The sequence below is a fragment of the Macaca nemestrina genome, chromosome 5 (assembly GCF_043159975.1).
Source record: "Macaca nemestrina isolate mMacNem1 chromosome 5, mMacNem.hap1, whole genome shotgun sequence".
NCBI classification, from domain to species: domain Eukaryota; kingdom Metazoa; phylum Chordata; class Mammalia; order Primates; family Cercopithecidae; genus Macaca; species Macaca nemestrina.
The window spans coordinates 150990644-151003680 of record NC_092129.1 but is presented as its reverse complement, the minus strand read 5'-3'; the positions used below and the strand labels follow the sequence as shown (position 1 = coordinate 151003680).

Here is a 13037-nt window from a genome sequence, read left to right as displayed (position 1 = left end):
GAAGCCGGGAAAGGGGCGGGGTTTCCTTCGTTCCGACTTCTTCCAGGGCCGGCCGGCTCCCATTGCGCAGGCGCGGACCCTAGCCTGGGCTGCTAGGCGGGTGGAGGCACTCAGCGTCTGAGCTCAAAAGGTTTTGTTCTTTTCCATAACCCTGCCGTCCACAGCGTGATGTGTTCGTGCCCTCTACACACATCCTATCGAGAATTGTGGGGAGTTTGTGAAGATTATGAAGTGTGCACTTTTCTATATTTGTTAAAGTAAAAACATAAAATTCAAAAAATAAAATTAAAAAATGTTTTTAATCTTAAATTCAGCTGATAAAAAAAAAAAAGGCCGAGGGCAGTGGCTCACGCCTTCAATCCCAGCACTCTGAGAGGCCAAGGTGGATGGATTGTGTGAGGTCAGGAGTTCGAGACCAGGCTAGCCAACATGGTGAAGTCCCGTCTTCACTAAAAATACAAAAAAAATTAGCCAGGCGTGGTCGCGGGCGCCTGTAATCCCAGCTACTCGGGAGGCTGAGGAAGGAGAATTGCGTGAATCCGGGAGGTGGAGGTTGCAGGGAGCCAAGATCATGCCACTGCACTGCAGCCTGGGCGACAGAGCGAGACTCGTCTCAAAAAAAAAAAAAATTGGCCGGGCGCGGTGGCTCACGCCTGTAATCCCAGCACTTTGGGAGGCCGAGACGGGCGGATCACGAGGTCAGGAGATCGAGACCATCCTGGCTAACACGGTGAAACCCCGTCTCTACTAAAAAATACAAAAAACTAGCCGGGTGAGGTGGCGGGTGCCTGTAGTCCCAGCTACTCGGGAGGCTGAGGCAGGAGAATGGCGTGAACCCGGGAGGCGGAGCTTGCAGTGAGCTGAGATCCGGCCACCGCACTCCAGCCTGGGTGACAGAGAGAGACTCCGTCTTAAAAAAAAAAAAAAAAAAAAAAATTGACCGGGCGCAGTGGCTGACGCCTATAATCCCGCACTTTGGGAGGCCAAGGCAAGTGGATCACCTGAGGTCAGGAGTTCTAGACCAGCCTGGCCAACATGGCGAAATCCTGTCTCTACTAAAAACCCAAAAATTAGCCAGGTGTGGTGGCACGCGCCTGTAAACCCGGGAGGTATAAGTTGCAGTGAGTGGAGATCGTGCCATTGTACTCCAGCCTGGGCAACAACAGTGAAACTCTTTTTTTTTTTTTTTTTTTTTTTTTTTTTTTGAGACGGAGTCTCGCTCTGCCGCCCGGGCTGGAGTGCAGTGGCCGAGATCCGGCTCACTGCAAGCTCCGCCTTCCGGGGTCACGCCATTCTCCTGCCTCAGCCTCCCGAGTAGCTGGGACTACAGGCGCCGCCACCTCGCCCGGCTAGTTTTTTGTATTTTTTGGTAGAGACGGGGTTTCACCGTGTTAGCCAGGATGGTCTCGATCTCCTGACCTCGTGATCCGCCCGTCTCGGCCTCCCAAAGTGCTGGGATTACAGGCTTGAGCCACCGCGCCCGGCCTAACAGTGAAACTCTTGTCTCAAAACAACAACAACAACAAAATGTTGAGGCCTGTAAATCCCAGCATTTTGGGAGGCTGAGGCAGGAGGATCATTTGAACCCAAGAGTTACAGTGAGCTACGATCTCCCCACTGCATTCCAGCCTGGGCAAGACTCTGTCTATAAAAAAGAAAATTATAAAAAACAAAAAAAATGTTGAGGAGTCCCAGAGATAAGGAGCTGGAGCACAAATTTTGGTTTTATCAAAGGTTACCAATAAATATATTTCTCCAAAGGAGCCAACCTCAATCTCCATATTTCTTACACACTTTTGCCAAGACTGTCCTGTAAAGGACTGAGTAAAAAGAGACTGTGGCTTACAGATGCAAATAACCCAGTCTAACATTTCACTGCCAAATGTTTCAAACACAGACAGAAATGCACAGTTACATATCATTCTAACTCATGTCCCCCAGGTTTTTATAAATGTATATTAGGACACAGGTAAAAGAAAACAAATTTTTTTGAGATGCAGTCTTGCTCTGTCATCAGGCTGGAGTGCGGTGCCACGATCTCAGCTCACTGCAACCTCCACAACCCAGGTTCAAGCAATTCCTCTGCCTCACCCTCCCGAGTAGCTGGGACTACAGGCGTGCACCACCATGCTCAGCTAATTTTTGTATTTTTAGTAGTGACGAGGTTTCACCATGTTGGGCAGGATGGTCTCGATCTCTTGACCTCATGATCCACCCACCTCGGCCTCCCAAAGTGCTGGGATAACAGGTGTCAGCCACTGCACCCGGCCGGTAAAAATATTTTTTCATGGACTAAGACTTCATAAACTTATATTTGTCATCTTGCATAGAAGTACTTATTTGTCAAGAGTTTGTTATAGAAATATTTTCTGGGGCTAGGCATGGTGGCTCACGCCTATAATCCCAGCACTTTAGGAGGCTGAGGTGGGTGTATCACCTAGGTCAGGAGTTCAGAACAGCCTCGTCAACATGGTGAAACCCCATCTCTACTAAAAACACAAACATTAGCTGAGTGTAGTGGTGAGCGCCTGTAATCCCAGCTACTCAGGAGGCTGAGGCAGAAGAATTGCTTGAATCCGGGAGGCGAAGGTTGCAGTGAGCCAAGGTCGTGCCATTGCACTCCAGCCTGGGCGACAAGAGTGAAACTCTGTCTCCAAAAAAAAAAAAAAAAGAAAGAAAAGAAATATTTTCTCCATATAATGAATGTAAACAATGAACTCTGTGAGTGCACAGATGCTGAACCTCCTGGACCTTACCTATACATCAGGACATCAAGCAGGATTTGTCCCTCCACCCCAAGCTGAGTCCTAAACACCAAAACCAGCCTGTAACTGATTAAAAGCAGTTATAGTTTACAATCTGTTCCATCTGTGCTAAAGGTATCTGAGGATCAAAAATTATGTGCTGATTGAAACAATGAGTTCATGGGCCGGGCGCGGTGGCTCACACCTGTAATCCCAGCACTTTGGGAGGCTGAGGTGGGCAGATTCTGAGGTCAGGAGATTGAGACCATCCTGGCTAACATGGTGAAACCCCATCTCTACTAAAACAATACAAAAAATTAGCCGGGCATGGTGGTGGACGCCTGCAGTCCCAGCTACTCGGGAGGCTGAGGCAGGAGAATGGCGTGAACCCGGGAAGCAGAGCTTGCAGTGAGCCGAGATTGTGCCACTGTACTCCAGCCTGGGCGACAGGGCAAGACTTCATCTCAAAAAAAAAAAAAAGAAAAGAAAAGAAAAGAAAAAAAAACCCAATGAGTTCATGAAAATTCAAATACTTTACCCTTACTAATTTAATCATTCACAGTGAGCTCACAATCAGAGAACACATGCTCTCTCCATGAACTCTCCCCTTCGAGGTACATTCACAGCCTAAATACCAGAAGTAATTTCCTTTAGGAACAAATTTACTGATTGACAAATAAGCATCCACACAGGAAGAAGAATGTTAGGGTGGCTGGAAATAACAGACATTCAAATACATCACACGGTTTAAAGAGGGGCCTAGTTTTCCTGAGTCCATTCCAGAGGCAGAAACAGGATATGAGGGAGTGTGATAGGTGGTGCATGAGACTCCTCCTCCAGAATTCCCAAGGGATGGTAACTTAGGTTCAGGTCTGGTCAAGAATAATAATGATGTTTGAAGATGAGGGGAATGAAATACACGTAGAGGCATCCTAGGATGCTTCAGTTCCAAAAAGAATTAATCTACTTCTTCAATTGTGGGGCCTGTGGCAGGCCTTCCAGGCGCATACCCTGTTCCACAGGCAGGCCCAGTGCATCCTCCCTGGTAGAGTTTTGTGATGATGGGGTTACACATCTGCTCCAATTCCTTTCTCTTATGATCAAACTCATCTTTCTCTGCCAGTTGATTGGCCTCCAGCCACGAAAGAAGTTCATTGCATTTATCCAGTATTTTCTTTTTATCAGACTCACTGATCTTGCCCTTCAAACCTTCATCACTCACAACACTCTTCATGTTAAAAGCATAGGATTCTAAGGCATTCTTTGCAGCAATTTTCTCCCTCTGGACCTCATCTTCAGCTTTATATTTCTCAGCATCCAGAACCATGCGCTCAATCTCCTCCTTGCTCAGGCGGCCCTTGTCATTGGTGATGGTGATCTTGTTGGCCTTCCCTGTGCTCTTGTCCATGGCTGTGACATTGAGAATACCATTGGCATCAATGTCAAACGTCACCTCGATCTGAGGAACTCCCCTGGGTGCTGGAGGGATTCCAGTCAGGTCAAAGCGCCCTAGCAGGTTGTTGTCCTTCGTCATGGCCCTCTCACCTTCGTATACCTGGATCAGCACCCCGGGTTGGTTGTCGGAGTAGGTGGTGAAGATCTGTGTCTGCTTGGTGGGGATGGTGGAGTTACGCTTGATCAGGGCAGTCATCACACCCCCGGCCGTCTCCAGCCCCAGCGACAGGGGAGCCACGTCCAGCAGCAGCAGGTCCTGCACCTTCTCAGACTTGTCCCCCATCAGGATGGCCGCCTGTACCGCAGCCCCATATGCTACTGCCTCATCAGGGTTGATGCTCTTGTTGAGATCACGTCCATTAAAGTAGTCCTGAAGCAGCCGCTGCACCTTGGGGATGCGGGTGGAGCCCCCTACTAAAACAATGTCATGGATTTTAGCCTTATCCATCTTGGCATCCCGAAGTGCTTTTTCTACAGGCTCCAGGGTACCCCTAAAAAGGTCTGCACACAACTCTTCAAATCGAGCTCTGGTGATGGATGTGTAGAAGTCAATGCCTTCATAAAGTGAATCAATTTCTAGGTTGGCCTGGGTGCTGGACGACAGGGTCCTCTTGGCCCTCTCGCAGGCTGTGCGCAGCCGCCTCACGGCTCGCTTGTTCTGGCTGATGTCCTTCTTGTGCTTCCGCTTGAACTCTTCCACGAAGTGGCTCACAAGCCTGTTGTCAAAGTCCTCCCCACCCAGGTGAGTGTCCCCAGCAGTGGCCTTTACCTCAAAAATCCCATCATCTATGGTCAGAATTGACACATCAAATGTGCCTCCACCCAGATCAAAAATCAGGACATGTCGTTCTCCTCGACCTCCTTTATCTAAACCATAGGCAATGGCAGCAGCTGTGGGCTCATTGATGATTCGTAGCACATTAAGTCCAGCAATCACACCTGCATCCTTAGTAGCCTGACGTTGAGAGTCATTGAAATAGGCTGGCACGGTAATCACTGCATTGGTGACAGGGTGGCCCAAAAACGCCTCAGCAGTCTCTTTCATCTTAGTCAGTACCATCGAAGAGATTTCCTCAGGGTAGAAAGCTTTGTTCTCCCCTTTGTAGGACACAAGCACTTTGGGCTTGCCTCCTTCATTAATCACTTGAAAAGGCCAAAGTTTCATATCTGATTGCACAACAGGATCATTAAATTTCCTGCCGATCAGACGTTTGGCATCAAAAACAGTGTTCTGGGGATTCATGGCTACCTGGTTCTTGGCCGCATCCCCAATGAGCCGCTCGGTGTCTGTGAAGGCCACGTAGCTGGGGGTGGTGCGGTTGCCCTGGTCATTGGCGATGATCTCCACCTTGCCGTGCTGGAACACCCCCACACAGGAGTAGGTGGTGCCCAGGTCGATACCTATGGCAATTCCCTTGGCAGCAGCCATGGTTCTCTGAGGCCTATGGAGAAAGAATGAGATACTGTTTTGGCAGAATGCTTTTCAATGTTATTTATTTTTTTGAGACAGGGTCTTCCTCTGTCACCCAGGTTGGAGTGCAGAGGCGCAGTCATAGCTCACTGCAGCTTTGATCTCCTGGGCTCCAGCAGTCTTCCTGCCTCAGCCTCCAGAGTAACTGGAGACATCATGCCTGGCTAAATTTTTTTTTTTTTTTTTGAGATGGAGTCTCACTTTGTCATCCAGGCTGGACTGCAGTGGCATGATCTAGGCTCACTGCAACCTCCACCTCCTGAGTTCAAGCAATTCTCCTGTCTCAGCTTCCCGAGTGGCTGGGATTATGGGGGTGCCACCACGCCTGGCTAATTTTTGTATTTTTAGTAGATATGGGGTTTCATGGTTTCACTATGTTGGCCAGGCTGGTCTTGAACTCCTGACCTCAGGTGATCCGCCCGCCTCAGCCTCCCAAAGTGCTGGGATTATAGGTGTAAGCCACGATGACCAGCCCTCTGCCTGGCTACTTTTTAAATTTTGTGTATAGATGGGGTCTCACTATGTTGCTTAGGCTGGTCTCAAACTCATGGGCTCAAACGATTCTTCAGCCTCAACCTCCCCAAGTACTGGGATTACAGGAGTGAACATCTTGTCCAGCCTATTTTTTATTTTTTATTGTGGTAAAATACACACAAATTGTACCATCTTAACCATTTTTAAGTGTAGAGTTTGGTAGTGAGTTCAATCACAGTGGTGATTGAAATCGGTCAACCGATTTCCAATATTCTGTTCATCTCGCAAAACTGAAACTGTATACTCATTAAGCAACTCTCGTTTTCCCCTCCCTTTAGCCCCTGGTAACTACCATTCTTTTTTCTCATTTTTTTTAGAGACAGGGTCTCATTTTGTCACACAGACTGCACTACAGTGGTGTGATCATGGTTCACTGCAGTCTTGACCTCCCAGACTCATGGGATCCTTTTGTCTTAGCCTCCCAAGTACCTGGGACCACAGGTGAATGCCACTACACCCAGTTAATTTTTAATTTTTTTTTAGAGACAGGGTCTCCCTATGTTGCCCAAGCTAGTTTCTCACTCCTGGGCTCAAGGAAATCTCCTCCCACCTCCAAGTTACCAAGAGTTGGGATTATAGGCTCGAGCCAAGGCACCTGACCTCTTTTTTCTATCTCTATGAATTTGACTACTCTTGTAACTTCATATAAGTGGAATTATACAGTATTTGTCCTTTTGTGACTTTGCTTATTTCACTTAGCTTATGTGCACAGGTTTCATCCATGTTGTAACATGTCAGAATTTCCTTCCTAAGGCTGAGTAATATTCACAATATTTATATACAACTTCATTTCTGTTTTTGTTTTGAGACAGAGTCTCACTCTGTTGCCCAGGCTGGAGTGCAGTGGCGCGATCTTGACTCACTGCAACCTCCACCTTCTGGGTTCAAGCTAATTCTCCTGCCTCAGCCTCCCGAGGAGCTGGGACTACAGGCGTGCACTGTCGCACCCTGATAATTTTTGTATTTTTAGTACAAACAGAGTTTCACCATGTTGGCCAGGCTGGTCTCAAACTCCTAACCTTAAATGATCCGCCCGCCTCGGTCTCCCAAAGTTCTGGGATGACAGGCATGAGCCACCGCACCCGGCCTATATACCACATTTTGCTTATGCATCTCTCGATGGACACAGTTTACAGAATAATGTTGCTATGAACAAACCTATACAAATACATGGAGACGCTACTGTCATGGCAGAGTGCTTTTTGGACAGGGTAAAGTATTCTCAGCTACTCAAAGGAGTTTGGAAGCAAGTAGCTGTATATTGTTTTCAATTTTCCAAGTGACCTAATTCTACTGTCCTGTTCCTGTGTCTGTCATATATTTTATTGTGGGACTCTGTCTCTTTATGACCCAAGAGTAGTGTACATTCTGGTCTCTTCCAAGAGACATCAGCCTCCACACTTGAGTTCTGCTGCCTTCCGGGGATACTATTCTCTACTAGGGGTTCATAGGCAGTCAATTCCAGTCAGCCTGAAGATGACTGCTAGAAACCCACAAGCCCGCGAGTTTTCTCAAAAGACATGCGGTCCAGACAGTATCTCCACCCTTCTCCTAAAGAAAACCCGTTTTCTGGAGTCAATAACTAATCAATAAAGGGTTTAAGGGCCGGGCGCGGTGGCTTACGCCTGTTATCCCAGCACTTTGGGAGGCCGAGGCGGGCGGATCACGAGGTCAGCAGATCGAGACCATCCTGGCTAACACGGTGAAACCCCGTCTCTACTAAAAAAAGAAAAAATTAGCCGGGCGTGGTGGCGGGCGCCTGTAGTTCCAGCTACTCCGGAGGCTGAGGCAGGAGAATAGCTTGAACCCGGGAGGCGGAGCAATTAGCCGGGCGTGGTGGCGGGCGCCTGCAGTCCCAGCTACCCGGGAGGCTGAGGCAGGAGAATGGCGAGAACTCGGAAGGCGAAGCTTGCAGTGAGCCAAGATCGTGCCACTGCACTCCAGCCTGAGGACAGAGCGAGACTCCCTCTCAAAAAAATAAAATAAAAAAAAATAAACGGTTTAGGGTCTACCCCTCTCCACACCTCAGATTCCTAGGCCGAACTCTCTTTCCTCCACCTCCCCCTTACCCCGCCTCCCCCTTACCCCGCCTCCCCCTTCACCCCGCCTCCCCTTCACCCCGCCTCCCCTTCACCCCGCCTCCCCTTCACCCCGCCTCCCCTTCACCCCGCCTCCCCTTCACCCCGCCTCCCCTTCACCCCGCCTCCCTCTTACCCCGCCTCCCCCTTACCCCGCCTCCCCACTTCCCCACCTGGCCGCACTCCCTTCCCCCGCCTCCCAATTACTCCGCTTCCTTCCCCGCCTCCCCCTTTTCCCACCTCCCCCATTCTGGCTGCTCTGACCAATCAATCTGGAGCCATCTTAGCTTTCCCCAAGTGCTCCTCCTACCCGGATCAGCCAACGCCCATATACCTCAGGCTTAAACCAACTAGGGAACTTTCCACTACTTTCCCAAACAAGGACCTACTGGGCCTTGCAGGTTCACAATCAATCAGATCCCTAACTGGCTCACCTAGTCTCCCGACGCCTTCGCTTCAGTTTGGAAACGTTCAAATTATGGAGCCCCGGCGAGTAGGTGGGGGCTCCCTCAATATAAAACTGCACAACCGGGGTCCCCCCACCCCCCACCCCGTCCCTCCCTGCAAATTTGAGCGGGCTCCAACTCAGTCATCTTTCTCCAAACTGGCCCATGAGGTCAGAGACAGTGTCTCCATTGTAACGTGCCCCGGCAGTGTCAACACAAACGCCCCCACCCTCCCCTGGACGCGCGTCACCCGCTCCCCGCACCATCCGCCTGCCCATAACTGCACAAGCCCCCACAATTAAAAGCCCAGCGCCGACCCTTCCTGTCAATTAGGCGCTGAAGCGGAGGCGGCCAGCATCGCCATGGAGACCAACACCCTTCCCACCGCCACTCCCCCTTTTTCTCAGGGCCCCTGTCCCCTCCAGTGAATCCCAGAAGACTCTGGAGAGTTCTGAGCAGGGGGCGGCACCCTGGCCTCTGATTGGTCCAAGGAAGGCTGGGGGGCAGGACGGGAGGCGAAACCCCTGGAATATTCCCGACCTGGCAGCCTCATCGAGCTCGGTGATTGGCTCAGAAGGGAAAAGGCGGGTCTCCGCGACGGCTTATAAACGCCGAGGGGCCCTCGGTCCGGAAAACGGCCAGCCTCAGGAGCTGCTGCGAGAAATCGCTGCGTTTCCAGAGCGTGGCTCCCGTCGTCCCGAGGCTTCCCAGAGCGAACCTGTGCGGCTGCAGGCACCAGCGCCGTTGAGTTTCCGGCGTTCCGGAGGAGTGAGCTCTTGTCGCGGGTCCCGTCCGCCGTTTCCAGTCCCGAATCTCGGAGCGGAGCAGACAGCAGGGCACCGGCATGGCCAAAGCCGCGGCGATCGGCATCGACCTGGGCACCACCTACTCCTGTGTGGGGGTGTTCCAGCACGGCAAGGTGGAGATCATCGCCAACGACCAGGGCAACCGCACCACCCCCAGCTACGTGGCTTTCACAGACACCGAGCGGCTGATCGGGGATGCGGCCAAGAACCAGGTGGCGCTGAACCCGCAGAACACCGTGTTTGACGCGAAGCGGCTGATCGGCCGCAAGTTCGGCGACCCGGTGGTGCAGTCGGACATGAAGCACTGGCCTTTCCAGGTGATCAACGACGGAGACAAGCCCAAGGTGCAGGTGAGCTACAAGGGGGAGACCAAGGCATTCTACCCCGAGGAGATCTCGTCCATGGTGCTGACCAAGATGAAGGAGATCGCCGAGGCGTACCTGGGCTACCCGGTGACCAACGCGGTGATCACCGTGCCGGCCTACTTCAACGACTCGCAGCGCCAGGCCACCAAGGATGCCGGGGTGATCGCGGGGCTCAACGTGCTGCGGATCATCAACGAGCCCACGGCGGCGGCCATCGCCTACGGCCTGGACAGAACGGGCAAGGGCGAGCGCAACGTGCTCATCTTTGACCTGGGCGGGGGCACCTTCGACGTGTCCATCCTGACGATCGACGACGGCATCTTCGAGGTGAAAGCCACGGCCGGGGACACCCACCTGGGTGGGGAGGACTTTGACAACAGGCTGGTGAACCACTTCGTGGAGGAGTTCAAGAGAAAACACAAGAAGGACATCAGCCAGAACAAGCGAGCCGTGAGGCGGCTGCGCACCGCCTGCGAGAGGGCCAAGAGGACCCTGTCGTCCAGCACCCAGGCCAGCCTGGAGATCGACTCCCTGTTTGAGGGCATCGACTTCTACACGTCCATCACCAGGGCGAGGTTCGAGGAGCTGTGCTCGGACCTGTTCCGAAGCACCCTGGAGCCCGTGGAGAAGGCTCTGCGCGACGCCAAGCTGGACAAGGCCCAGATCCACGACCTGGTCCTGGTCGGGGGCTCTACCCGCATCCCCAAGGTGCAGAAGCTGCTGCAGGACTTCTTCAACGGGCGCGACCTGAACAAGAGCATCAACCCCGACGAGGCTGTGGCCTACGGGGCGGCGGTGCAGGCGGCCATCCTGATGGGGGACAAGTCCGAGAACGTGCAGGACCTGCTGCTGCTGGACGTGGCTCCGCTGTCGCTGGGGCTGGAGACGGCCGGAGGCGTGATGACTGCCCTGATCAAGCGCAACTCCACCATCCCCACCAAGCAGACACAGATCTTCACCACCTACTCGGACAACCAACCCGGGGTGCTGATCCAGGTGTACGAGGGCGAGAGGGCCATGACGAAGGACAACAATCTGTTGGGGCGCTTCGAGCTGAGCGGCATCCCTCCGGCCCCCAGGGGCGTGCCCCAGATCGAGGTGACCTTCGACATCGATGCCAACGGCATCCTGAACGTCACGGCCACGGACAAGAGCACCGGCAAGGCCAACAAGATCACCATCACCAACGACAAGGGCCGCCTGAGCAAGGAGGAGATCGAGCGCATGGTGCAGGAGGCAGAGAAGTACAAAGCGGAAGACGAGGTGCAGCGCGAGAGGGTGTCAGCCAAGAACGCCCTGGAGTCGTACGCCTTCAACATGAAGAGCGCCGTGGAGGATGAGGGGCTCAAGGGCAAGATCAGCGAGGCCGACAAGAAGAAGGTGCTGGACAAGTGTCAAGAGGTCATCTCGTGGCTGGATGCCAACACTCTGGCCGAGAAGGACGAGTTTGAGCACAAGAGGAAGGAGCTGGAGCAGGTGTGTAACCCCATCATCAGCGGACTGTACCAGGGTGCAGGTGGTCCTGGGCCTGGCAGCTTCGGGGCTCAGGGTCCCAAGGGAGGGTCTGGGTCAGGCCCCACCATTGAGGAGGTAGATTAGGAGCCTTCCCAAGATTACTGTTTTTGTTTTGGCGCTTCAAGACTTTGTATTTCCTAATATTTCTGTTTGTCATTTCTTAGTTTCCTGTGTTTGCAATGTTCAAGTTTTTTGGTGAAGTACTGAATGTAACTTTTTTGGTGAAATACTGAACTTGCTTTTTTTCCGGTCTCTACGTGTAGAGATGAATTTATACTGCCATCTTATGACCATTTCTTCTTTGTAATACACTGAACTCAGGCCATTTTTTAAGTTAGTTACTTCAAAGTAAATAAACTTTAAAATTCAAGTGATGCCTTTTTTTCCTTTATTTGGGGGTCAGCAGGGTCTGCATAGGTTGTCTTTCTCATAGCGTCTAAAATGGAATGGCATTTTTGTCTCCAGTAAGGGCAGATATTAGAGAAGTGTGGCTATTGTAATGTGATCCATTTGTGTTAGACAAATGGTATGCTCCAGTAAAGCTTCTTAATTCTGGCCGGGCGTGGTGGCTCAAGCCTGTAATCCCAGCACTTTGGGAGGCCGAGGTGGGTGGATCACTTGAGGTCAGGAGTTCCAGACCAACCTGGCCAATGTGGTGAAACCCTGTCTCTACTAAAAACACAAAAATTAGCCGGGCGTGGTGGTGCGTGCCTGTTGTCCCAGGGAAGCTGAGGCAGGAGAATTGCTTGAACCCAGGAAGCAGTGGTAGCAGTGAGCTGAGATCACGCCATTGCACTCTAGCCTGGGCGTCACAGCGAGACTCTGTCTTACACACACACAAAAAAGAGAAAGTTAAAAAAAAAAAATAGTAAAGCTTGTTGATGCTAATTGGGTGTTTAGCCTGAGGGTACAGAAAAAGTTTAACACCTGGGAGGGTAGCCTCAAATTGGTGTTTAAGATTGGTCTCAAAAGAGGTGGGGTGGGGTGGGGGATGTTTCTGCAAAAGTGGTCAGAGAGGATGCAGTTAGATGGGAGGCCAGTGCTCCTACCTCCTGTAGGTACACCTAATAAGCTTATGGACTTGATATTTAATCTAGATTCAACACGGAATGGAAGGAGTGTCCTACATTTCAAAGTGAAAAAATAGGGGTACATGCACTGGCTTGCTGAGTTATGCACATGTGCTTTAGTTGTCATCTTTTAAAATGGAAGGGTTTGGCTTGTTGCCTCTCTTATGACTGAAAGCATACTAAAATAGAAATGCCACATTCTTAGCAGTTATCACCTACAATTTAAGTACCCCAGTGAGCACCCAAGCCAGGAAGACCTACATACAGACTTCACTCCCATGCACTTTCCCTTGGAGATGCTTCATGCCCCAGCTGCTAGCATCCCAGAAGTAATTCCCTCCTTGTTGGAAAACGCCCACTACAATCTTTAAAGCTCCCAGAGTGAGCCCCTTTAAAAATAAATTGTATCTGGCCGGGTATGGTGGCTCACGCCTGTAATCCCATCACTTTGGGAGACCGAGGCAGGCAGATCACCTGAGGTCAGGAGTTCGAGACCAGCCTGGCCAACATGGTGAGGCTCCCCCCTCCCCCCGCCCCCTGCTCCTGCTCCACT

At 51.5% G+C, this 13037-nt stretch overlaps 2 protein-coding genes across 2 annotated transcripts; one reads left to right on the top strand and one right to left on the bottom strand.

The window, feature by feature from the left end:
* Window positions 1-3388: 3388 nt before the first annotated feature.
* Window positions 3389-9103, bottom strand: LOC105497606 (heat shock protein family A (Hsp70) member 1 like). Its single transcript, XM_011768823.3, has 2 exons — window positions 8717-9103; window positions 3389-5641 (listed from the first exon to the last, which is right to left on the bottom strand). Exon 2 carries the CDS (start codon window positions 5626-5628, stop codon window positions 3703-3705), a length of 1926 nt encoding a protein of 641 aa, XP_011767125.1. The 5' UTR covers window positions 5629-5641; window positions 8717-9103; the 3' UTR covers window positions 3389-3702.
* A 257-nt stretch (window positions 9104-9360) lies between these two features.
* On the top strand, window positions 9361-11784 carry LOC139355269 (heat shock 70 kDa protein 1A-like). The gene has a single exon (XM_011768824.3). The coding sequence runs from the start codon at window positions 9573-9575 to the stop codon at window positions 11496-11498; it is 1926 nt and encodes a 641-aa protein (XP_011767126.2). The 5' UTR covers window positions 9361-9572; the 3' UTR covers window positions 11499-11784.
* The last annotated feature ends 1253 nt before the right edge of the window (window positions 11785-13037 follow it).

What these genes read in the sequence shown, in the direction of transcription:
- LOC105497606 (XM_011768823.3), bottom strand. Translation starts at nt 5,628, where the DNA reads ATGGCTGCTGCCAAGGGAATTGCCATAGGTATCGACCTGGGCACCACC.
- LOC139355269 (XM_011768824.3), top strand. Translation starts at nt 9,573, where the DNA reads ATGGCCAAAGCCGCGGCGATCGGCATCGACCTGGGCACCACCTACTCC.